At 52.2% G+C, this 23,485-nt stretch overlaps 2 protein-coding genes across 2 annotated transcripts; both read left to right on the top strand.

Annotated features, from left to right (window-relative positions):
• The first annotated feature begins 321 nt into the window (after positions 1-321).
• Positions 322-14,592, top strand: CAPN1 (calpain 1). Its single transcript, XM_031607107.2, has 22 exons — positions 322-448; positions 3,296-3,569; positions 4,606-4,675; positions 5,218-5,336; positions 6,148-6,281; positions 6,359-6,527; positions 7,216-7,299; positions 7,371-7,456; positions 7,534-7,608; positions 7,851-8,011; positions 8,430-8,608; positions 9,001-9,012; positions 9,131-9,342; positions 10,082-10,121; positions 10,611-10,676; positions 11,211-11,268; positions 11,401-11,465; positions 12,343-12,411; positions 12,839-12,917; positions 13,007-13,123; positions 13,548-13,606; positions 13,954-14,592. Exons 2-22 carry the CDS (start codon positions 3,303-3,305, stop codon positions 13,978-13,980), a joined length of 2,148 nt encoding a protein of 715 aa, XP_031462967.2. The 5' UTR covers positions 322-448; positions 3,296-3,302; the 3' UTR covers positions 13,981-14,592.
• Positions 14,593-14,762: 170 nt separating this feature from the next.
• On the top strand, positions 14,763-23,470 carry POLA2 (DNA polymerase alpha 2, accessory subunit). The gene is made up of 18 exons (XM_090129704.1): positions 14,763-15,412; positions 15,565-15,692; positions 15,777-15,853; positions 16,129-16,183; positions 16,650-16,756; positions 17,293-17,486; positions 17,896-17,984; positions 18,233-18,388; positions 18,478-18,540; positions 19,198-19,240; positions 19,368-19,501; positions 20,195-20,233; positions 20,374-20,447; positions 20,996-21,104; positions 21,518-21,624; positions 21,752-21,811; positions 22,422-22,548; positions 22,768-23,470. The coding sequence occupies exons 1-18, from the start codon at positions 15,301-15,303 to the stop codon at positions 22,909-22,911; spliced, it is 1,818 nt and encodes a 605-aa protein (XP_089985830.1). The 5' UTR covers positions 14,763-15,300; the 3' UTR covers positions 22,912-23,470.
• The last annotated feature ends 15 nt before the right edge of the window (positions 23,471-23,485 follow it).

Here is a 23,485-nt window from a genome sequence, read left to right as displayed (position 1 = left end):
ATTCCCACCTGTCCCATACATGTACACACACGTGTCCTAACCCCACATACGTGTGCCCTGCCCCACACATGTACACACATGTTCTGGCCCCACACACGTCCCGCCCCCTGCCCCCCTCCCCCATTGCAGCAATGCAGCAAACCCCCGCAGTGCTCCGCCGTGGTGCCGACCTCCCAAACCCCACAAACTGCCCCAAAACCTCGGCCCCTCCCCCCCCCCTCCAAAAAACCTCTTCATTTCCCCCTCAACCCCCTCCCTCCCCCCCTGCTGCCCCTCCTTTGGGGCGGAGCTCGTGGGGAGGAGTCTCATTGTGGGCTGGGGGGGGGTGGGGTGGGGGTACAGCCCGGCCTCACCCTGCGGCTGAAGGAAGAGTTCTCATTTTTCTTCTTTTTACCCCAAATCTGCAGTTTTCCAGCGCGGTGACCCCCCCCCAAAAAGTAAAACAGAGGTACGTCCCCGCGGTGACCCCCACAGAACCCACAGATCCTATGCATCCCCCTCCCCAAATCGGTCCCTATGGGGCCGGGGGGTTTCTTACACAACGGTCGGATCGGGGCAGGAAAAGGAGGAAATTGGGGCAAAAAAACACAATTTTGGGGAAACCAACCAACCAAAAAAAGCACCAAACCCCCCGAGATTTGGGGTTGTTTGGCAGCGTTTTGGGGCTGGGAGCACTGCAGTTCCGTATTTGGGGCCGAGTGCCGTTCAAAGCAGGAAGGAGTGCTATGGGAGGAAAGTTTTGGGGTTAAACGAGAAAGATCTGAGGCTTTTAAAGTTTTTACCCCCAATTCGGCCTTTTTCCCACTTCCCCCCCCATTTTTCTGTCCTTTTGGCAGGGCTTTTTTTTCCTTCTCTTTTTATGGGGGAAGTGCTGGATGGAGAGCACACAGCAGCACCTGCTGGGATGCTTTGCTCTCAGAAATGGGGCAAAAAGAGGCAGTTTTGGTTCTGTGGCTCTTTTAGCCTCAGATCTGGGTTCTTTGGCCCCACAGCTGGGTTACTTTACCCCCAGATAGGGTTATTTTGGACTCAAAATGGGGTTGTTTGGCCACAAAATTGAGTTATACGGCTGCAAAAAGGGGTTCTTTGGCCCCAAAATGAACTTATTTGGCACCAAAAATGGGATCGTTGGCCCCAAATCTGGATTATTTCGGCCCCAAAATGGGTTTTTCGAGCCTGAAAAGTAGAGAGGAGGAAAGTGTGGGGAGCAGCAAAACATTTTGTTTTGGGGGGGACGTGTGTAAAGGAAGGGGTGTGTGGTGCCCCCCAAAGTGAGGAGGGGTCCTCGTTAATGGGATCCTCGTTAATGGGATTCCTCATTAATGGGGTTCTCATTAATGGCGGCTTCTTAATTGGGCGTCTTAATGGGGTCGGGGCATGGGGTGCAGGAGGAAATCACTCTCATTATAGGATTATGAGGCCTCAGTCTCACCCCAAAATGCTTCCTGGGGGAGGTCCTACTGCTGACCTCAGCCCCTCCCTCATTTTGGGATGAATTTGGGCGATTTTGGGTCACAAACCCCCCAAGGATTCCCTGCAGAATCTTTCATTTTTGATGCATTTCAGGCTGCACACCCCAAACTCTTTCTGGCCACAATTTGGGGTCAGCATTGCCAGCCCCCCCACCCCAGCACTAATGACCACTTAATGAACCTCCCCACACCTAATTAACCCCCCCCCCCCCCAGCACCTCGTTAAGCCTAATTAAACTTTTTGCACACCACACAGAGCTGCCCCCGTTCCCTTTTGGGGCCGTTTCCCTTCGTTTCCCTTTAAACTCAGCCCCTTTTGGGGGCACGTGGGTTGTTTGTTTCCTTTCCCAATCAATATTTTTAATGAACGCATGCACGTAATTAATTAATTAACAGATATTGTTAATTGTTGCTGGCTGTTAGGAGGTTAAATGGGGCTATTTTGGGCTCCTGCTCGGGTTGCAGTTCCCCAGCAGCTGCTGTGGGGCCGCAGTGGGATCCAGCGGCTTTCCCTGCTTCCCCCCAAAATTCACCACTTCCCGGCACCAAAATCCCCCACATTTGCCCCAGATTTACCCCAAACCCACCTGCAGCCACATCCAGCCCAAAATTTGTAGCTTTTTGTTATTTCCCTCCCTCTTCTTTTCCCTTAACTTGTCAAATTTACCCCAGATCCTCTTTGGGTCCCGTATAACAAATCTTTTTTCACCCCATTTGCTCACAGACCCCCAAATTGACCGGAATACCCCAAAATTCCCCAAAATCCCCTTATCCTTTTTCACCCCATCTGCTCACAAACCACAAAACACGCTGAAATAGCCCCAATTGGACCAAAATACCCCAAATTTACCCCAAAACTCCCTCTGGCCCCACACAATAAATCCCTTTTTCCCCCCATCTGCTCACAGACCCCAAAATGGACCAAAATGACCCCAAATTCCCTATAGGAATGGGATTAAAGGAAGGAATCCTCACAGCCCCATTCCTTCTCAACCAGACTCCCCTAAACCGAGCTGTGCTAATTAGTGGCATTAATTAAAGTGATGTTAATGAAGAGACCCCATAATGTTGACCCCATTGTTTTGGGTGTTCTGTGACTTTGGTTTTCAGGAAGCCATAATGGGGCAAAAAAGGGGAAAATGAGTCATGAAGTCAGTTCTTATTAACGAACGCTGTGCTCTGGAGTGTAGTCTCCCAGATGAGGCCGTGCTAATTAGCAGGGCTGCTAACGGAGATCCCTTAAAAGGGTCCTAATGAAGACCTTGTTGGCTTCAGTTGGGTGTTGCCTGACTTTGGGTTTTGGGGTAACGAAGCCATAATGGGGCAAAAAGGGGGAAAAGTAGTTAACGAAACCAATTGCTATGAATGAATGCTGTCCTGTGAAGTGGTTTCTTCCAGATGAGGCTGTGCTAATTAGCAGGGCTGCTAACGAAGATCCCTTAAAAGGGTTTTAACAAAGACCCTGTTGACTTCAGTTGGGCGCTCTGTGACTTTGGGTTTTGGGGCAATGAAGCCATAATGGGGTAAATAAGGAGAAAAATATTAACGAAACCAATTGTTATGAATGAATGCTGTGCTCTGGAGCCTTCCGAATGGGGCCGTGCTAATTATCAGGGCTGCTAATGAAGATCCCTTACAAGGGCCTTAACGAGGACCCTGTTGGCTTCAGTCGGGCGCTGAATGACTTCAATTTTTGAAGCAACGCAGCCATAATGGAGCCCAAAACTTTGCCAACGAGTCAACAAAACCCATTTTTACGCCCCCCCGCCACCTCCCCGGGGCCACTTTTCACCATTTTCCCCCTTTTTCCCCCCGTTTCCCAGGCGGAGGATGGCAGAGCAGCCCATAGTGCCCGTCTTCTGCACCGGGGTGTCGGCGCAGGTGCAGCGGCAGCGTGCCAAGGCTCTGGGCCTGGGGCAGCACCAGAACGCCGTGCGCTTCCACGGCCAGGACTACGCGGCGCTGCGCGACGACTGCCTGCGCTCCGGGAGCCTCTTCAGGGACGAAGCCTTTCCCCCTTCTGCCTCGTCTCTGGGTTTCCAAGAGCTCGGCCCCGGCTCTTCCAAAACCCGCGGCGTGACGTGGAAGAGGCCGACGGTGAGCGTTAATTAACGTCTAATTAACCCCTGTTCGTTGTGTCGCCTTCCGATTGATTTCCCGTTGTTGGGAGCCCGACACACCGTGTGGTGGAATTCGGTCGGTTGGCCTCGTTAAAGCTTCCCCTTTTTTGGAGTTAATTTGGGTTAAAGTCGTCGGTTCTCTCATTCAAACCCCATGCGAGGTGAGGAAAAAAGGGGAATCTCCCAAAGTTGGCCATTTTTCATTGATTCCCTCATTAAAACCCCCCTTGGAATGAAGAAAAAAGGGGAATGCCCCGATTTTGTGCCATTTTTCATTGATTCCCTCATTAAAACCCCCCTTGGAATGAATAAAAAAGGGGAATGTCTCGATTTTGTGCCATTTTTCATTGATTCCCCCATTAAAACCCCATTTGGAATGAAGGAAAAAAGGACAATATCCCAATTTCAGCCATTTTTTACCATTATCTTAGGGCTTTCCCCCTCTTTTTGCCCCCTTGGATATCCCAGTGTTGGCCATTTTTCACTGATCCCCTCATTAATAACCCCTTTTGGGGTGATATCCCATTAATTTGGGTCTGACCCCCACAAGTGATTAAATTCATCTATTCCTCCATTAAAATCCCATTTGAGGTGCAAAAAAAGGGTCACATATCCCAGTTTTGGCCATTTTTCCTCATTCTTTTGGGACTTTTCCCCTCTTTTTGCCCCTTGAATATGCCCCAGTGTGCATAAATTCCCCTTTAATTTTTGTATAATCATTTTTTATGCTCATAAAGCTCTCAGAAAAATCATCAATCCCACTCTTTAATCCCCCCTAGAGCGCAGAAAAAGGGGAAATATCCCAATTTGGGGATTTTTTAATTGTTCCTTTCTGGGTTTACCCCTCTTTTTGCCCCCTGTATCTCCCAATCTGTGCAAGTTTCCCTTTGATTTCGATATAACCCCCTTTGATGCTCATTATATTCACAGGAACATCACCAATGGGGAAACGTCCCCATTTTGTTTTTTTCCCTCCTCATTTTGGGTGATTTTCCCCTCTTTTTGCCATCCAGGAGCTGTGTAGGAACCCAAAGTTCATCGTGGACGGAGCGACGCGCACCGACATCTGCCAGGGAGCGCTGGGTAGGGAGAGCCAGCTGCTGCTGTACCTCACCTGGGGGCTCTGGGGGCAATGCTGAGCGCCTGGGGGGCGGTGCTGGCCATTTTGGGGTCAGCATTGTCAATTTTGGGGTCGATGGTCACCATTTTGGGGTCAGTGCTGACGATTTTGGGGTGGATGTTGAACAATTTTGGGAACCGTCTTGACAGTTTTGGGGCTGATGGTCACAATTGCAAGTTTTTGGACTCTTTTTTTCTGCACAGTTTGGGGTCATTTTTTTGCACTTTCTCCAGTCTTTTTTTTTTTTTTTTTTTTTTTTTTCCCTGCAGTTTTTGGGATGTTTTTTCTGCACATTTTGGGATTTTTTTGCACACTTTGGGGTTGTTTTTATTGCAAGCTTTGCGGTCAGTTATACACAATCACAGCTTGCTTGATGGACTGAATTCTCTCCCTTCTGCACCCCATAGCATCACTGTGGGATCCCCTAAAGACCCCCAGGGCATGAGGACCCCACGGGAAAGCACCAGCAGCCCCAAAAACCCCTTTTTTCACCCCAAACCCGCAGGTGACTGCTGGTTGCTGGCAGCCATCGCGTCCCTGACGCTGAATGAGGCCATCCTGCACCGCGTGGTGCCGCACGGGCAGAGCTTCCAGGACGGCTATGCTGGGATCTTCCACTTCCAGGTCTGCTCCTTCTCTCCCCAAAACCCCCCAAAATGGTTTTTTTGGGGCTCACTTTGGTGTTTTCCACCCCAAAATGGGGTTTCTCTCTCTGTGGGTGCATTGCAGCCGTGAGTCACCCTCTGTTCGGGTTGGGCACTGCAGGGTGGGGGCCATAAATGGGTGTTTCCCCCTCAAAATAACCCCACGTTTATCCTGGGGACAGGATTATTCTGGCTGCTTAATGAGTTCTGGCTGTTAATTATTGCTGGAGCGGAAGAAGAGGGCGGGTTTTAGTTAATTACTGCTCTTATGGCAGCAAAGAGGGATCAGCTCCCCCTGCAGGGGAAAAGGGGAGAATGCAGTGAGCCCCACAGCACCTTTGGCCTCCTCCTCCCCCTCCTTCGTGCAGCTTCTTCCTTCCTCCTCTTCCTCCTTCCATTCTCTTCCTCCTCCTTCTTTCCTCTTCCTTCCTCCTCCTCCTTTCTTCCTCTTCTCCTCCTCCTTTCTTCCTCTTCCTTCCTCTTCCCTCCTCTTCTTCCTTCCTCCCCTTCTTTCTCTCCTCCTCGTTCCTTCACAGCTTTTGGGCTCTGACTTCCCCACATTTGAGCATTGATGTTCTCAATTCCGGGGTCAGTTTTTGCCAGTTTTGGGATTGGATTTCCCAATTTTGGGGTCTATTTTCGCAATTCCAGCTTTTTATTTTTGGCTTTTTTTTTTTTTTTTTTATTTCAATTGGGGATTTGGGGGTTGATTTTCACAAATCCTTCCCTTCTCCTTGTTTTCCTTCCCTCTCCCTTCTTCCTCCCTCCCCCCCTCTCCTCCCTCTCCCCAGATCTGGCAGTTTGGTGAGTGGCAGGACGTGGTGGTGGATGATTACCTGCCCACCAAGGATGGCAAGCTGCTCTTCGTTCACTCTGCTGAGGGCACGGAATTCTGGAGCGCTTTGCTGGAGAAGGCCTACGCCAAGTACAGCCTGACCCCAACCCCGCCTTTATTTTGGGGCAAAACACCCCAAAAATGGCTCCAAACATGACATTCTGCAGGGTGAACGGCTGCTATGAAGCGCTGTCGGGCGGCAGCACCTCGGAGGGCTTCGAGGATTTCACTGGGGGGGTCACAGAGTGGTACGACCTGCGCAAACCCCCCCCAGACCTCTACCAGATCATCCTGAAGGCGTTGGAGAGGGGATCCCTGCTGGGGTGCTCCATCGATGTGAGCTGCTTTGTGGGGTCAAAAAAGGCGTTTTGGGGGGGGGGGGGGAGGGAAGGGGGGATATAGGGGGAAAGGGGGAGGGGTGGAGAGAGGAGAAGAGGGGAGAAATGGGGAGAGGAAGAGGGGGAAAAAGGGGAAAGGGGGAAAAGGGGAAAGGAAAAAGAAGGGAAAATGGGAAAAGGGGAAAGGAAGAGGAGGGGAAAGGAAGAGGAGGGGAAAGGGGGAAAGGAAGGGGGGGAAAAGTGGGAAAGGAAGAAGGGGGAAAAGAGGAAAGGGGAAAAAGGGGAAAAGAAGAAGAGAAGAAAGGGGAAAAGGAAGGGGGGGAAGGGAAAGGGGAGAGAAGAATGGAAAAGAGGGGGAAAGGGGGGAAGAGGGGAGAGAAAGTGAGAAGAAAATAGGGAAGAATTGGGGAAAAGGGGGGAGAAGGAAAAAGGAGAGGGGAGAAATGGGAAAAAGGGGGAGAAAAGGGGAATGTGGGGGAGAGAAAAGTAGAGAAGGGGAAAGAAATGGGAGAAAAGGGGAAAAGAGGGGAAATGGGGAGCAAGGAGAGTAAAAAGGGAGAGAAAAAGAGAGAAAAGAGGGGAGAAAGGGGGCAAGAAAAGGGGAAAAAGGGGAGAAAATGTGAAAAGTGGGAAGAAAGGGGGGGAATTTGTGTGGTTTTCCCCCAGAATATCTCGTTTCCCCGCAGATCACAAGCGCCTTCGACATGGAGGCGGTGACGTTCAAGAAGCTGGTGAAGGGCCACGCCTACTCAGTGACGGGAGCCAAGCAGGTGAGAGCTGCCACCATTTTGGGGCCAAATCCCCCAGTTTTGGGTCACGGCCCTCATGGTGCCCTTTGCAGATCAGCTACCGAGGGCAGTCGCTGGGTCTGATCCGCATGCGGAACCCGTGGGGGGAAGTGGAATGGACTGGAGCCTGGAGCGATAAGTAAGGCCGTACCCTTCGTTAGCGTTAATTAACGAGGCGGGGGGCACTGATGGGCTGATGGCTGTTGGTTGTCTCAGCTCCTCCGAGTGGAACGCGGTGGAGCCGGCGCTGAGGCAGCAGCTGATGGTGAGAATGGAGGATGGGGAGTTCTGGTAAGTGGGGGGAAAACAAAACAAAAACCCTTGTCTTGACCAGTTTGTGTCCCCAAAAATGGAAAAAATCCCTTTTGGAGGTGATTTTATCCCAAAGGAACAGGGTTAGCATTGGTGGGAACCTTTTTGAGGTGATTTTCCCCCAAAGGAACGGGGTTAAGCAGGGCTGGGGACCTTTTTGAGGTGATTCTGTCCCAAAGGAGCAGGGTTAAGCATTGGTGGAAACCTTTCCTTGCCCCCAGGATGTCGTTCCGGGATTTCCTGAGGGAGTTCACCCGCCTGGAGATCTGCAACCTCACCCCGGACGCCCTGCAGTCCCGGAAGTTCCGCAAGTGGAACACGCGGCTCTTCGACGGCTCCTGGCGGCGCGGCAGCACGGCTGGCGGCTGCAGGAACTACCCTGGTCTGCTGCCTCTGCCTTTCCTCTTCCTCTTTTCCCCTTCCTTTTCCTCTTTTCCCCTTCCTCTCTTCCCCCTTTCTCTTTTTTTTCCCTTCCCCTTCCTCTTTTCCCCCTTCCTCTTTTCCCCCTTCCTCTTTTCCCCCTTCCTCTTCTCCCCCTTCCTCTTCTCCCCCTTCCTCTTCTCCCCCTTCCTCTTCTCTCCCTTCCTCTTCTCTCCCTTCCTCTTCTCCCCCTTCCTCTTCTCCCCCTTCCTCTTCTCCCCCTTCCTCTTTTCCCCCTCCTCCTCCCATTTCCCCTTCTTTCCTTTCTCCCCCTCCTCCTTCCTTTCCCCCTTTCCCCCCTCCCCCCCTTTTTTCTCCCCATTTCCCACCTTCCCCCTTTCTCCTCCCCCCTTTTTTACCTCTCCCCGCTCTCCCCACAGCCACCTTTTGGATCAACCCCCAGTTCAAGATCTGCCTGGAGGAGGTGGACGACGATGGGGACGATTTTGGTGGCCGTGAGCCGGGCTGCAGCTTCCTGCTGGCCCTCATGCAGAAACACCGACGGCGCGAGCGCCGCTACGGGAAGGACATGGAGACCATCGGCTTCGCTGTCTACGAGGTGTCCGTCTGTCCGTCCCTCTGTCTGTCTGTCTGCTGCTCATCCCTCTGTCTCTCTGAGGCTTGTCTGCCTGCCTGCCGCTCGTCTGCCTGTCTCTTGTCCCTCTGTCTGCCACCCTCTCGTCTCTCACTTGTCTGTCTGCCACCCTCTTGTCTGTCTGTCTCCTCATCTTTCCATCTGTCTTCCTCCCCCTTGTCTGTCTGCCTCTCTGCTGTCCTCTGCCTCCTCTTGTCTGTCTGTTTGCCACCCTCTTGTGTGTCGGTCTGCCTGCCTGTCTGATGTCCTCTTGTCTGCCTGTCTGCCTTTCTGCCTGTCCCTGCCTGTCTGTCCGCCTGTCCTCCCACCTCCCCACACCCCCCCTCACCCCTCATCTCCCCTCCCACCCCCTTCAGGTTCCCCCTGAGGTTCGTACTCCTCCTCCTCCTCCTCCCGGCTCCGTCCCGGCGGTTCCTCCATCACACGGCAGTCACCACATCGGGCCGTCCCTCCTCCGCTCCGCCTTTTCCTCTCCCACCCCAACAGCACGTGGGTCGCTCCGGGCTCCACCTGCCGCGCGACTTCTTCCTGTCCAACGCGTCCCGCGCCCGCTCCGAGCAGTTCATCAACCTGCGCGAGGTCAGCACGCGGCTGCGGCTGCCGCCCGGCGAGTACATCGTGGTGCCGTCCACCTTCGAGCCCAACCGCGAGGGAGACTTCGTGCTGCGCGTCTTCTCCGAGAAGAAGGCGGGCACCGAGTGAGCCTCCTTCGTTAGCACTAACGAGCCCCACCTCCGCGCTGCCCCTGGGTCGGCGTCCCTCCCCACCCTGCTCTTCGTGCGCCCCAACGCGATGGTTTTCATCCATCCATCCGTCCATCTGTCCATCCATCCCAACGCGATGGTTTTCATCCATCCATCCATCCATCCATCCGTCCATCCACCTGTCCATCCATCCGTCCATCCATCCATCCCAACACAATGGTTTTCATCCATCCATCCATCCATCCCTCTGTCCATCCATCCCAACGCAATGGTTTTCATCCATCCATCTGTCCATCCATCCGTCCATCCACCTGTTCATCCATCCATCCATCCATCCATCCCAACACGATGGTTTTCATCCATCTGTCCATCCATCTGTCCGTCCATCCATCTGTCCATCCCGACTCATTGGTTTCCATTCATTCACCCCCACCCATTGGTTTTCATTCATCCATCCATCCATCCCAACCCATTGGTTTCCATTCATTCATTCACCCCAGTCCATTATTTTCCATTCATTCATTCATCCCAACCCATTATTATCCATTCATTCATCCCAACCCATTGGTTTTCATTCATTCATCCCAACCCATCATTTTTCATTCATTCACTCATTTACTCATTCATCCATCCATCCATCCATTCCCACCCAGTTATTTTCTTTCATTCATCCATCCATCCATCATTTCATTCATTCCCACCCACAATTTTTCATTCCTGTTTTTCTCCACAGAGAAATGGATGACAAAATTGAGGCGAAGCTCCCGGATGAGGTGAGGCTTTTTACCAGAAGTGCTCTTTTCTCCCTCAAAAGTGCCATTTTTGCTCTCTAAAGCACTACATTTTCCCCCAACCCCCATTTGTTCCCTTAAATCCTCTATTTTCCCCCCAAATCCTATTTATCTCACAAAAAAAACCTTACTTTTTCCACAGAAACCTCCATTTCTCCCCCCAAAAATCACTATTTTCCCCCCACACCCCATTTTTCCCCCCAAAACCCCAATTTTCCCCCCAAACCCAGTTTTCTCTGCCAAGAAACCTACTTCCCCCCCCAAAATCCCTATTTATCCCCCCAAAAAACTCATTTTTCACCCCTAACTACCTGTTTTCCCCTAAATACCCATTTTTTCCCCCTAAATACCCATTTTTCCCCCAAAAACCCCATTTTTTCCCCAAAACCCTTAACCCCCCCCAGAAAGCAAAACCTTCCCCCCTTCCCATCGCCGCCTCCTTTTGCCCAAAACTGCCCTTTTTCCCCCCAGAAAGTGCTGTCTGAGGCTGAAATCGATGAGAACTTCAAGCAGCTTTTCAGGCAGCTGGCGGGGCCGGTGAGAGCCCCTATGGGAACCACAGCCCCTTATGGGAACCACAGCCCCTTATGGGAACCACAGCACCCCTATGGGAACCACAGCCCCTATGGGAAACACAGCCCCCATATAGGAACCACAGCACCTTATGGGAGCCACAGCCCCTGTATAGGAACCACAGCCCCTTATGGGAACCACAGCCCCCATATAGGAACCACAGCCCCCCTATGGGAACCACAGCCCCCCTATAGGAACCACAGCCCCCCTATGGGAACCACAGCCCCTTATGGGAACCACAGCACCCCTATGGGAACCACAGCCCCCATATAGGAACCACAGCCCCCCTATGGGAACCACAGTCCCCATTTGGAACCACAGCCCTTATAGGAACCACAGCCCCTATAGGAACCACAGCCCCTATAGGAACCACAGCCCAATCCCCCTATAGGAGTAAAACACCTCACACCCCCTATAGGATGTGGGGACTATTACGGGATGCAGCCCTATGGGATGTAAGGGCTATTATGGGATGCAGCCCTGTGATCTCCCTTATAGGACATGGAGATCAGCGTCACGGAGCTGCAGACGATCCTCAACCGCATCATCGCCAAACGTGAGGGGGGGGGCAACACATTTTGGGCTGAAAACCCCCAAAAATGGTTCATTTGGGACCCAGAACAAAAACGTCTATTCCTGGGCTCCCTTTTTGGGTTCCAGTGTGAATTTTTGGGGTTTCTGATTGCAGATAAAGACCTGCGCACCAAAGGGTTCAGCATTGAGTCGTGCCGCAGTATGGTCAACCTGATGGACGTATCCTCCTCTTTTTTGGGGCACTTTCCCCCTTTTTGCCCATTTTCCTCTCATTTGGGGATTTTCCCCATCCTTTTTTAGGGCTTTTTCACCATTTTGGGCTATCCAGATCCCATAATCCTCCTATTTCACTCTTTTGTAGGGCTTTTCAGCTGCTCTGGGTTTATTAGCTGTTATTTTGGGGGGGTTCATTCTTTGTTTTGGGGGGTTTTGTCCTTTTTGGGATTTTTTTTGTCTGGCTTTGGGGCTTTTTGTCTGGTTTTGGCTTTTTTTTTTGGTCTTTTTGGGGGCTTCTAATGTATTTTTAGGTCTTCTTGTCTGATTTTGGGATCTTTTGTCTGATTTTGAGGCTCTTCATCTGATTTTAGGGTTTTTTTGTCAGGCTTTGGGGCTTTTTTGTGTTTTTTTTGGAGTTTTTGTCCTTTTTTTAGTCTGCTTTTGAGGCTTTTTCTCTCTTTTTGAGTTTTTTCCATCTGTTTTGGGGCCTTTTTATCTCTTTTGGGGGCCTTATATCCATTTGGGGTACTTTTTTCCATCTGTTTTGGGGTTTTTCTTGTATTTTGGTTATTTTTGTGTATTTTTCCTGCACCTTTTCACACATTTTATCTTTTCCTCACCAAATTTTGAGGGATTTTCACCTTTCTGTGTTCTTTTTCCCCCACTTTTTTGGCCTTTTTGCCCATTTCTCACCGTTTTGAGGCTTTCTGATTGATTTGGGGGGCTTTTCACTCCTTTATTTTGGGGACTTTATGCCCACTTTGGGGTTTTTTCCTCCTTTTTGCTTTCTTTTTTTTTAAATGTATTTATTTTATTCTGTATATAGGGAATTCTGCCCCAAAATCTCCCAGTTTGTCCTTAATTCTCCCTCACCCCATAGAAAGATGGGAATGGGAAGTTGGGCCTGGTGGAGTTCAATGTCCTGTGGAATAGGATCCGCAATTACCTGGTGGGGGCCGGGGGGGTTATGGGGTCTGGGGGGGATTTCTGGAATCTGGAGGGGAGTTATGGGGTATGGGGGCAGTTGTGGGGCCTGGGGAGGGAGGACTGTGAGGTTTGGGGGGGGGGGTTATGTGGTCTGGGGAGGGGGTTATGGGGTCTGGAGGGGGTGTGGGGATGGTCTGTGGGGGGGGTTATGGAGCCTGGGGAGGCGGTTATGGGGGCTAGGGGGGAATTATGGGGTCTGGGGGGGAGTTGTGGGGGATGGGCTGTGATGGGGATTATGGGGTTTGGGGGGAGTTAAGGGGTCGGGGGGGGGGTTATGGGGCAGTGTGTGGGGCCTGGGTTTCCAGTGGGGATCCCATTGATGCCCCCCCCTACTGACATTCCCCCCATTTTGGGGTCCCACTGATGCCCCCCCCATTTCACCCCCCCAGGCTGTGTTCCGCAGGTTCGACCTGGACAAGTCAGGCAGTATGAGCGCCTACGAGATGCGATTGGCTCTGGAAGCATCGGGTAATTAACTCATTAATTAACCCCTACCATCCTTAATTAACCCCTCATTAAGCCCCACCCCTTTACCATCACGATTCGTCCCCAAAAAGGCTACAAACTGACCCAAAAGCTGCACCAGCTGCTCATCACCCGCTATGCTGAGCCAGACCTGGCCATCGACTTCGACTCCTTCGTCTGCTGCCTCGTGCGCCTGGAGACCATGTTCCGTGAGCCCCTTTTCCTCCTAAAAACACACTTTTTGGGCAACCCAGTGCCAAAAATCGCTGCTTTCGGACCGAGGAAGGGGAGAACCAGCAGGGAAAATGTGGGATTTGGGGCTTTTCTCCTTAAAAATTGGCCGTTTCTTCCTGCTTTTCCTGTTCAACCCCCGTTGGGTTTCCCATTTTCTCCCCAAAATCTGATGTGGTTTTCCCAGTTTTTTACCAAAAATCACCAATTTTAATGGGATGGACCCAAAAACCCACAACATGGGACTTGGGGTTTTTCCCCTTCAAAATTACCATTTCTTTGCTATTTTTCCTGCTCGAACGCATAGGATTTCCCATCTTTTCCCCCCATATCGACCCAAAAAGCCCCAAATTCCCCCCAAACCGTTTCCCTGTCCCAAAATCCCACTTTTTTCCCCCAAAGGGTTTTTCCAGGCTATGGATGGGGACAAAGATGGCGTTGTCACCTTCGGATTGCTGCAGGTGGGTGCTCATTTGGGGGCATTTTGGGGCACTTTGGATTCATTTTGTGATTATTTGGGGCCATTTGGGGATTATCTGGAGATTATTTTGGCGTCTTTGGGGGCTGATTTTGGAGTCTTCAGGTTCATTTTGGGGGCAGTTATGGGGTCATTTCAGGACATTTAGGGATCATTTGGGATGACTTTGGTGTCATTCGGGGCCATTTTGGGGTTAATTGGGCTCCTTTTGGGGATCATTTGGGTGCATTTGGGGCCGATTTGGCTTCATTGGGCCCCATTTTGGCCCCACTTGGGGACATTTTGGGGTTCTTTGCTCATTTTGGGGTCTCATTGCCCCCCTCCCCACAGTGGCTGCAGCTCACCATGTTTGCCTGAGCGCTCCCTGGGATGGCGACGACCCCACAGCAACGCCGACCCCACAGCAGAGCTGACCCCACAGCAGAGCTGACCCCAAAGCAACGCTGACCCCACAGCAGCGCTGACCCCAAAGCAATGCAGTGCTGACCCCAAAGCAACGCTGACCCCACAGCAGCGCTGACCCCAAAGCAATGCAGTGCTGACCCCACAGCAGCGCTGACCCCACAACCACTCCGACCCCACAGCCCCCTTTTGGGGCGAATCCTCCCCATTTCCATCACTCCTCCCGCCCCGCAGCGGGGTTTTGCTTTTGGGATGGCAGCGAATCAGGGATCTCCTGCAGGGTGCCCCTATTTTTGTACTCTGAACCCTACAAACACCCCAGAGCCGATTGAACTGAAGCCCTGCCCTTTTTTTCCTTCCTTTTCCCCTTACCCCCCGCCTTTTTCCCCTTTTTCTCCCTTTTTTCCCCCAAACTCGCCTTGCTTTTGCTTCAGGGCCCCCCACCCAAGTGCCGAACTGACGCTGTATATTTTGGGGCAGATTTTATATTTTTATTTCTTTTTATTATGGGATTTTTTTGTTGTTGTTTGTTGTGTCTGCGAATAATAATAATAAAAAAAAAAAAAAAGAATGGCAACGGGATTTGGGGGAAGATCCCCCAAATGGGGTTTTGGGGTCACGTGGTGGGTTTGGGGAGGATTGCGAGGATTTTGGGGTGGCAGAGGTGTTTGTGGGGGGGTTGGGTGGGATTTGGGGTCAGAGGAGGGGATTTGGGGTCAGTTTGGGTGAGCCTTTGGGGTCAGAAGAGAGGTTTGGGGGTCCTGGGGGAGGCTTTGAGGCCACGGGGCGGGTTTTGGGGGAGGATTCAGCTGTTTCTGGGGGGTCGTGGAGCTGCTGGCGGGGATCGGGGGGATTTGGGGGATTTTGGGGCCATTCCGACGGATTTGGGGCACTTAGGACGCTTTTCCTCCCGCCGCCAAATTCCCTCTTTGCCCCGCCCCCTTCCTCCTCCCCCCCTTTCCCATTGGCTCAATGTGTTTAAAGTTTGCGTGGCCACGCCCCCTCGCTTTATAAGGAGAGCTCGCGCCCCATTCGTCCCCGCCCCGTCGTCCCCGCCCCCTTCTTCCACCCTCCCTTTCCCATTGGCTCCCCGTGTTTTAAATCTGCATAGACACGCCCCTCTCCTTATAAGGATAGATCCCTCCCCTAATCCACGCCCCCTTCCTTTCCTCTCCCTCTCCCATTGGCTCCTTGTGTTCAAAATCTGCATATCCACGCCCCCTCCTTCATCCTCACGTGGTTTTTTCGCGCCGGCGCGGGTTTTCTCCCGCGGTGATGGCGGACCCGGAGCGGGATGCGGTGCCGGTCCCGGTGTCGGTGGAGGCGGTGCTGCGTGAGTTGGCGCTGTTCGAGATGCGATGCGACGGGGAGGACGCGACCGATAAACGTGAGGGGGAGGAGGGGGGAGCGTGGGGGTCGTTTTGGGGGGGGGGGGCTTTGGGCATCACGGGAGCTGATTTTGGGGCTCAGGGCTTCAGGACGCCCCTTCCTCCCCCCCGTGGTTGTGGGGCCCCCCCCCATCTCTGTGCCCCCCCGCAGTGCTGGAGCTCTGCCTGTCCCACTCACTGGACCCGGTGACGTTGGCTAACGAGCTGCTCGCCTTCATTACCAGCAAAGCCCTCGACCTCCAGCTCAGCCCCGAGGTTCTCAGCACCTTCGAGCACGAGGTGAGACCCCCAAATCTCTCAAATTCACCTCAAAACGGTGCTGGGAGATCTGGGGGGAACTTATCTGCCTCCCACCCCCAATAGGTGCTGAGCAGGAGGGACAGACGGACCCGCAGGACGGACAGCCGCTGTCTGCATGACGTGCACACGTTGCAGGAGCTGTATCTGCCTGTTTTGAGAGGAATTTGTGGGAAATTGGGGAAATCTGGGGGGATTTCTTATTAAACAGAGTGAACTTGTGAGAAATCCCTCAAATTTGGGGGGACTTCCTAGGAAAACAAGCAAAACCAGGGCATTATCAGTAGGAAAATGTGGATTTGGGGGGCATCTCCCATTAAAACCCCGCAAACAGAGTGGGCTGAGCCCTTCGACTGCTCATTAATGCCAATTAAGGCAGCCTTTAGTTAATGAGCGCCGTATTCCTTAACGACCGAAGCCTCAATGAGGAGGAGGAGGAGCAGCTCTTGGATTCCTATTCCACCCCATCCAAAGTGCGGCCCCAAAACAGTCCCCTCATTTCCCCCTATTTTTCCCCAAAAAAACCCATTCCCCTTTTCCCCCTTCCCCCCCCCCTCCAAACCAATTCCCCTTTTTCCATTTTCTGCCCCCAAACTCTTTCGGTTTTCCCAATTTTTCTCCTTTTTTCCCCATAATTCTCCCTCTTTTCCCCCTTTTCCCCCCCAAAACTCATTCCCCATTCCCCTTTATTTTCCTCCTTTTTTCCCTCCAGCTTCCCCGCCCCCCAAAACCCTGTTCCTCCCCACTTCCCCCCCCCAAACTTTGGTCCCCTTCCTCCCCACCCCCCATCCCATCTCTTTCACCCCCCCACCAACCCCCCCAGTGCTGTGCCCCAAAACCCATTTTTCCCCTTTTCCCCTCCTTTTCCCTTTCACCCCTCGTTACCCCCAAATCCCATTCTTTTTTTCCCCCAAAACACCTTTATTTTTTTTTTAATAGGGATCCCAAAAACGCAGCAGTTCCACCCCAGAAAACCCCAATCCCAAACGGAGCTCCTCCACTCACAGCCCCATCGGGCTGCTGTCCCCAAACAGCTTCAGCCCCAGGTACAAAATTCCCTGCAACCCCATGGGGGGGGGCCCAGCGACCCCCACAGTGTGCCCCATAGAACCCACCATCACTGTGACTTTTGGGGCTGTCATTTGGGGGGGAGTTTTTTGGGCCTTTTTGGGGTTGTTTGGGGCCGTTATTTGGGGCCAGTATTTGGGATCATCATTTGGGATTATTCGGAGCCACTATTTGGGAAGTTTGGGGCGATTTGGGGGCCATCCATTTGGGATCAGCATTTGGGGCCGTTATTTGGAGCCACTATTTGGAACATTTGGGGGCTGTTTGGGGCTATCAGTTTGGAATCATTATTTGGGGCTGCCATTTGGAACATTTAGGGGCTTATTTGGGGGCCATCGATTTGGGATCGTCATTTGGGGCCGTTATCTGGAGCCACTACTTGGAACGTTTGGGGGCTATCAGTTTGGGGGCCATCATTATTTGGGATCATCACCTGGGGGCCATTATTCGGGATCATCATTTGGGGCCATTTGAGGCCGTCCCCATAATCCTGTCCCCATTCTCTCCCCCCCAGCATCGCCCCCTCCCCCCAATATTCCTCCCGCACCAATCGGGGTTCAGTGGTCGCCTCCTTCGGCCCCATCCATGCCGTCACCTGGAGCGGCCGGGGGGGCTCCCAGTGCACCCCAAAACCCTTCGACCCCCCTGAGCGCAGCCTGAGCCGCAGCTACAGCTTCATGTTCCAGAGAGCAGCCGACGTCCGGGAAGGTGGGGGGGGTCGGGTGGGGTTTTGGGGTACAACCCCCTCTTTTTGGGGTGATGGAGCCTTATTTGGGGTGTTTTTGGGGTGCTGTCCCATTTAGGGGTGGACCTGGGGGTGCAATGTGGTGCTTTGGGGTGGTGTAGCCCTATTTTTGGGGAGTTTTTGGGGTGTTGATACAAGGTTTGGGGCTGTGACCCCCAATTTTGGGGCAGCGTTGCTCAATTTTTGGGATCTTTTTGGGGTCTTTTGGGGGGGGGGCATGATGCCACCGTTGTCCCTTCTAGGGGTGAACTTGGGCTGAGGATTTAGGGATGGAAGAGATGCAGGGTGAGGGGGGATGTGGGGCTGTGACCCCCAGGTTGGGGGTGATGTAGCCTTATTTTGGGGTTGTTTGGGGTTTTTTTTCCCTCTTAGTGCTGTTCTGGAGGATGGAGGAGCTCGGCGATGCGCTCCGGTCCCACCACAACATCGAGGACTTTGCCTCCCTGCTGCTCCCAGCACAGGTGGGGGTCTCGGGGGGGGGGGGGGGGGGCAGATTTGGGGTCTCTGTGGGGGTCAGATATGGGGTCTTCATGAGGCAAAATTTGGGGTTTGTATGGGGCGGTTTGGGGGTCTCCATGGGACAGATTTGGGATTCTCTTTGGGCACAATTTGGAGACTTTGTGAACAGATTTGGGGGGTCTCTGTGGGGCCCAATTTGGGGTCTCTGTGTGGCACAGTTTGGGGGCAAAGGGCCGTTCTTCCCCCATAGGATTCGGTGACGGTTTTGGGGCGCATCGGCTGTGACAGCAATGGGAAACTGAACCCCAAATCTGCAGTGCTGGAGGGGGACCGCGAGCGCTCGGCCGGAGCCCAAATCCCTTTGGACCTTTCAGAGCTGCGGGATTTCTCTCTGTTCCCTGGGCAGGTAACGATGCCGGCTGGGATTTTTGGGGTGAAAAAAATCACGTTTTGGGTCTGCCCTCCCCTTTCCCCAAATCTCTCTGTTGGTTTCAGGTCGTGGTGATGGAGGGGACCAACAGCACCGGGCGGAGGTTGGTGGTGTCGAAGCTCTATGAGGTGGGACCCTCATTGCACCCAGCCCACCCCCCCCCAAAAAAAACAACCAATCCGCCCCAAAACAGCCCGAATTATTGAAAAAAAAAGGCCAAATTCCACCTGGATTGCCTCCAGAAAACCCAATCACCCCCCAAAAAAAGTGGAAAAACCACCCAATTCCTCCCCAGATTCCACTCAAAACCTTCAAATTCCCAATTAAACCAAATCCCCCCCCCCCAAAAGAAATAGAAGAAAACACACAGTTCCCCCCAAATTCCTCCCCCAAAAACCCAAATCTCCCCAAAAAACCAACCCCCCCCCAAAAAAATTGAAAAAAACACATGAACCCCCCCCCCAAACCAATCTCTCAATTTCCCCCCACCTCATCAATTCTCTCTCCCCCCCATCATCATCATTGTCCCCCCCTTATCAATTCTCTCCCCCAATCAATTCTTCCCACCCCCCTAATCAATTCTCTCCCCCCCCTTGTCAGTTGTCCCCCCCATATCAACTCTCCCCCCCCTTATCAGTTATCTCCCCCCCTTTATTGTCATCATTGTTCCCCCCCATTCAATTATCTCCCCACTCCCCTTATCAATTACCCCCCCACCCCTCCAAGCACCATTTTGAGCTGAAAACCCCCAATTTCAGCCCCCCCCCCCCCAATCCTTTTCACAGGGCGTTCCCCTTCCCTTCCACACCCCAAAGGAACCCCCGCAAGGTAAGGAAACACCCCAAAACCTCCCAAATAACCCCTAAAAAAAAACAAACAAACAACCAAACAAACAAAAAAAAACTACCCCGGAAATTTCCCTCTGACACAAAATCGCCCCTTTTCACCCCAAAAGGAGCAGCGGGGTGGGGGCAGTGCGTGGTGCTGCTGGTCTGTGGCCCCTTCACCCCATCTGACAGCGTCGCCTTCGAGCCCCTGCGGGACCTGATTGCTGCCATCGACCAGCAGCGCCCCGACGTCTGCGTGATGGTGGGGCTGGAAATGGGGCCAGAAAGCCCAGAATTGGGAAAATTCAGCCGGGGGGGGAGGGGGGGGGGAACAGGACAGAAATGGTGGTTTGTTGTTGTGGGGAAATGGGAGGTTTGGAGGCGGTGTTGGGGGTTTGGGGGGGGGGGTGTTGCTGATAGACCCGATTTTTGGCTTAAAATGAGCTGAAATTTCTCGTTTTAAGAGGAAATAGGATTGGGAAATAGGAAATGGGATTTGAGGTTTTTTCCCAATGTATCCAATTGTCTCCTTAAAATGACCCCAAAAGTCCCATTTTAATGGGTTACAGGAGATAGGATTTGGGATTTTTCCCAATACACCCAATTTTCTCTTAAAACGACCCTAAAATTTCCCAGTTTAAGGGGAAATCTGATACAGGATTTGGAATTTTTTCATCCTGTAGTTGAATTTCTCCTTAAAATGACCCCAAAAGTCCAATTTTAAGGGGAAATAAAGGTAGGACTTGGGGTTCTTTTGTGAAATACCCAATTTTATCTTAAAACCACCCAAAATTTCTCATTTTAAGGGGAAATAAAAGATAGGATTTGGGTTTTTTTTCCCAACGTACCCATTTTTCTCCTTAAAATGACCCCACATCCCCATTTTAAGAGGCAGTAGGATTTCGGATTGGGGTTTTTTCCCAATTTCCCCCTTTTTTCTCCCATTTCTTTGCAGTTTGGGCCGTTCCTCGACACCAAACACGAGCAAGTAGAGGTGAGCCCCAGCCCCCAATTTGCACTGAAACGACCCCAAAACCCCTTTTTTTTCACCCGAAATTGAGGTGAAGGCTCGGGGGAGGTTCCCAAAAGAGCTCAAATTGCCCAAAATCTGCTTTTTTTGCCCCAAATGTGCAGAGCTGCCAGCTGCTGCTGCCCTTTGCAGAGGTGTTCAGGCTGTGCGTGCGGACGGTGCTGGAGGGGACGCGGAGGTGGGCTCATTTTGGGTCCAAATCAGCAATTTTGGGGCCAGAAAGGGGCTTTTGGGGGTTTTGGTTGGGTTTTTAACGTAAAAAGGAGGGATTTTGGGGGTGGATTTGGGGTGTTTTGGGGGTATTTTGGGGGCAATTCAGGGCCTTTTGGGGCAGATTTGGGGCAGTTTTGGTGCAATGTAAGGTAGATTTGGGGGATTTGGGGTGGATTTGAGGCAGATTTGGGGCAATTTGGGGGCAGTTTTGGGATGGATTTGGAGCAGTTTTGGGGCAATTTGGGGCTGGATTTGGGGCAGTTCTGGTGCAATTTAGGATGGATTTGGGGTACTTGGGGATGAATTCAGGTGGATTTGGGACAATTTGGGGTGCATTTTGGGTGCAATTTGGGCTGGATTTGGGCCGCTTGGGGGCAGATTTGGGGCATTTTGGTGCCGTTTGCTGCCGATTTATTGCACTTTCCCACCTCCTTAATCCCATTTTCCTCCATTTCTCCCCCCCAAATCCCCTCTTTTTCCCCAAAATCGCCCTTTGTTCCCCCAAACCTGCAGTGCTGGCACCCAGCTGGTCTTTGTCCCCTCGCAGCGGGACGCTCACCACGACTTCGTGTACCCACAGCCCCCCTTCGTCTGCCCCGATCTGCCTAAAGAGGACAAGGCGGTACCACTTTCCCCCCAAAAAAACCTTTTTTCCCCCATTCCAACCATTCCTTACCCAGGGTTCCTTGTGGCAGATTTGGGGTCACTTTGGGTGGGTTTGGGGGCCATTTTGGGCTGGATTTGGGGCCTTTGGGGGCCACTTTGGGGTCACTTGGGGTGGATTTGGGGGTCATTTTGGGTGGATTTGGGGCCTTTTGGGGTCACTTTGTGTGAATTTGGGATCACTTTGTGTGGATTTGGGGTCTTTTGGGATCACTTTGGGTGGATTTGTGTGGAGTTGGGGCCACTTTGGGGGGCCTTGAGGTCACTTTGTGTGGATTTTGGGTGGATTTGGGGCCACTTTGGGTGGATTTGGGGTCACGTTGGAGCAGGTTTGGGGGCAGCTTTCACCCCATAAGCCCATCTCGCCCCCAGAGGGTGCACTTCATGCCAGATCCCTGCACCCTGGACATCAACGGGGTGGTGCTGGGCCTCACCTCCACCGACCTCCTCTTCCATATGGGCACCGAGGAGATCAGCAGGTGCCATTGGGTGGGGGAAAAAACCCACAAATTTGGGATTTTGTTTGTTTTTACCCTTTTTTCCCCTCGTTTTCTCCTATTTTTTGCCTTATTTCCTGATCTTTCACCCCATTTTCTCACCCTTCAGCTCCTCTGGGACCTCGGATAGGTTCACACGGATCCTCCAACACATCCTGACACAGCGCAGGTATCAACAGCAGCCCCAAAATGGGGCTCTTTTGGGGCAAAACGAGGGGAAAGAGGCATTTCTGCACTGCCTCACTGCTTTCCTCATCAGAGCAATAGATTTAACCCCCCCCCCAAGGGGGAAAATTTGTCATTTTTGGGGTTTTGGGGCGTTTTTGACCCTTCAGATGCAGAATCCAAAGGGATTTGGAGCTGAAAATGCTCAAATTTTCTCTGTTGTATGGGTTTTGTGATCCTTTAGGTGCAGAACTAGAGGCTTTACTTCTGTTTTGGGTCAGGATTTGTCTTTTTTGGGGTTTAGTGACCCCTTTAGATGCAGGATTAAAAGGGATTTTTGAGCTGGGGGGATTAAAAATGATCATTTTGGGGGTTTGACCCTTTAGATGCAGAATCCAGAGGGATTTGAAGCTGAAAATACTCAGAATTTCTCTTTTTAATGGGTTTTGTGACCCTTCAGGTGCAGAACTCAGAGGTGCTGGTGCTGTTTTGGGTCAGGATTTGTCATTTTTGGGGTCTGGTGACCCCACAGAAGGAGGAGGTTGGGGCCGGAGCTCCCCCAATCCCTCTTTTTTTTACCCCAAATCCCCCTGGATGCCCCCTTTCCCTTCCAGCTACTACCCCCTCTACCCCCCAGCAGAGGAGATGAATGTGGACTACGAGAGCTTCTCCAGCTTCGCCTCGCTGCCCGTCACCCCCCACGTCCTCGTCACCCCCTCAGAGCTGCGTTACTTCGTTAAGGTCTTAACGAGCAGGAAATCACCCCCTTTGAAAAACCCACCCCCACAATTCCAGGGCGCCGATCGCGTTTATTAACGGGGCTTTAATGAGTTAAATTAGGGCAGTAACCAGCGCGGCCCAAACGCAACCCTCCCTTCGCCCTCAAATCCATGCTGGTGGGGGGGGAGGGGGTCCTGCAGACCCCAATCAAAGCCCTAAATCTGTGCTGTCACCCCACAGGAGGTGTTGGGCTGCGTCTGCATCAACCCCGGCCGGCTGACCAAGGGCCGGGCAGCGGGGACCTACGGGCAGCTGTGCCTGCAGCAGCACCGGGGGGGGGAGCAGAAGAACCCCTGTGTGGCTGCTCAGGTCGTCAGGATTTAGGATTCCACCATCCAGACCCCAGAAAGAGCCCCAAATTTGGGGTTTGGGGACAGATTTTCACCACCCAGACCCAGGATTTGGAGTTTGGGGGCAATTTCCACCATCCAGACCCCCAAAAGAGCCCCAGATTTGGGGTTTGGAGGCAGAATTCCACCATCCAGACCCAGGATTTGGGATTTTGGGGACAAGTTTACACCTTCCAGACACCAAAAATACCAGGATTGGGGTTTTTTTGATGTTTTTCACCTTTTTCATCACTTTCTGCCTCAAAGTTCTATCAAGAAACCCCAAAAATGGGAGATTTGACTCCATTTCTTTGCTCATTTCTTTGCTGTTAACCTCAACAAACCCCCAACATTTGGCTCCTGAATGCCATGGGGTGCCATCCAGGGGGGTCAGTTGGAATTAACCCACACTAATTGCCTTAATTACCTCCCAGCCTTATTATTACCCCATGGAAGAACTGTGTGCCGTTGGCGCCGTTTCCTCTGATTCTTTTGGTGGAAAAAATGGGGGGGAAAGGGAAAAAAAACTGTTAGAAAAAAGGCTGAAATGACCATTTTGGGCTCATCTG

This window comes from Phasianus colchicus, chromosome 37, assembly GCF_987193195.1.
Source record: "Phasianus colchicus chromosome 37, bPhaCol1.hap1.1, whole genome shotgun sequence".
Classification (NCBI taxonomy): domain Eukaryota; kingdom Metazoa; phylum Chordata; class Aves; order Galliformes; family Phasianidae; genus Phasianus; species Phasianus colchicus.
Note: the sequence above shows the minus strand (reverse complement) of the source record. Positions and strands in the feature narration are given on the sequence as shown.

What these genes read in the sequence shown, in the direction of transcription:
- CAPN1 (XM_031607107.2), top strand. Translation starts at nt 3,303, where the DNA reads ATGGCAGAGCAGCCCATAGTGCCCGTCTTCTGCACCGGGGTGTCGGCG. An exon ending in TGCTGGGGTGCTCCATCGAT is followed by an intron (nt 6,528 to 7,215) that starts GTGAGCTGCTTT and finishes GTTTCCCCGCAG; the next exon opens with ATCACAAGCGCCTTCGACAT. An exon ending in CGGCTGCAGGAACTACCCTG is followed by an intron (nt 8,012 to 8,429) that starts GTCTGCTGCCTC and finishes CTCTCCCCACAG; the next exon opens with CCACCTTTTGGATCAACCCC.
- POLA2 (XM_090129704.1), top strand. Translation starts at nt 15,301, where the DNA reads ATGGCGGACCCGGAGCGGGATGCGGTGCCGGTCCCGGTGTCGGTGGAG. An exon ending in CCTATTCCACCCCATCCAAA is followed by an intron (nt 16,184 to 16,649) that starts GTGCGGCCCCAA and finishes TTTTTTTAATAG; the next exon opens with GGATCCCAAAAACGCAGCAG. An exon ending in CCAAACACGAGCAAGTAGAG is followed by an intron (nt 20,234 to 20,373) that starts GTGAGCCCCAGC and finishes CCAAATGTGCAG; the next exon opens with AGCTGCCAGCTGCTGCTGCC.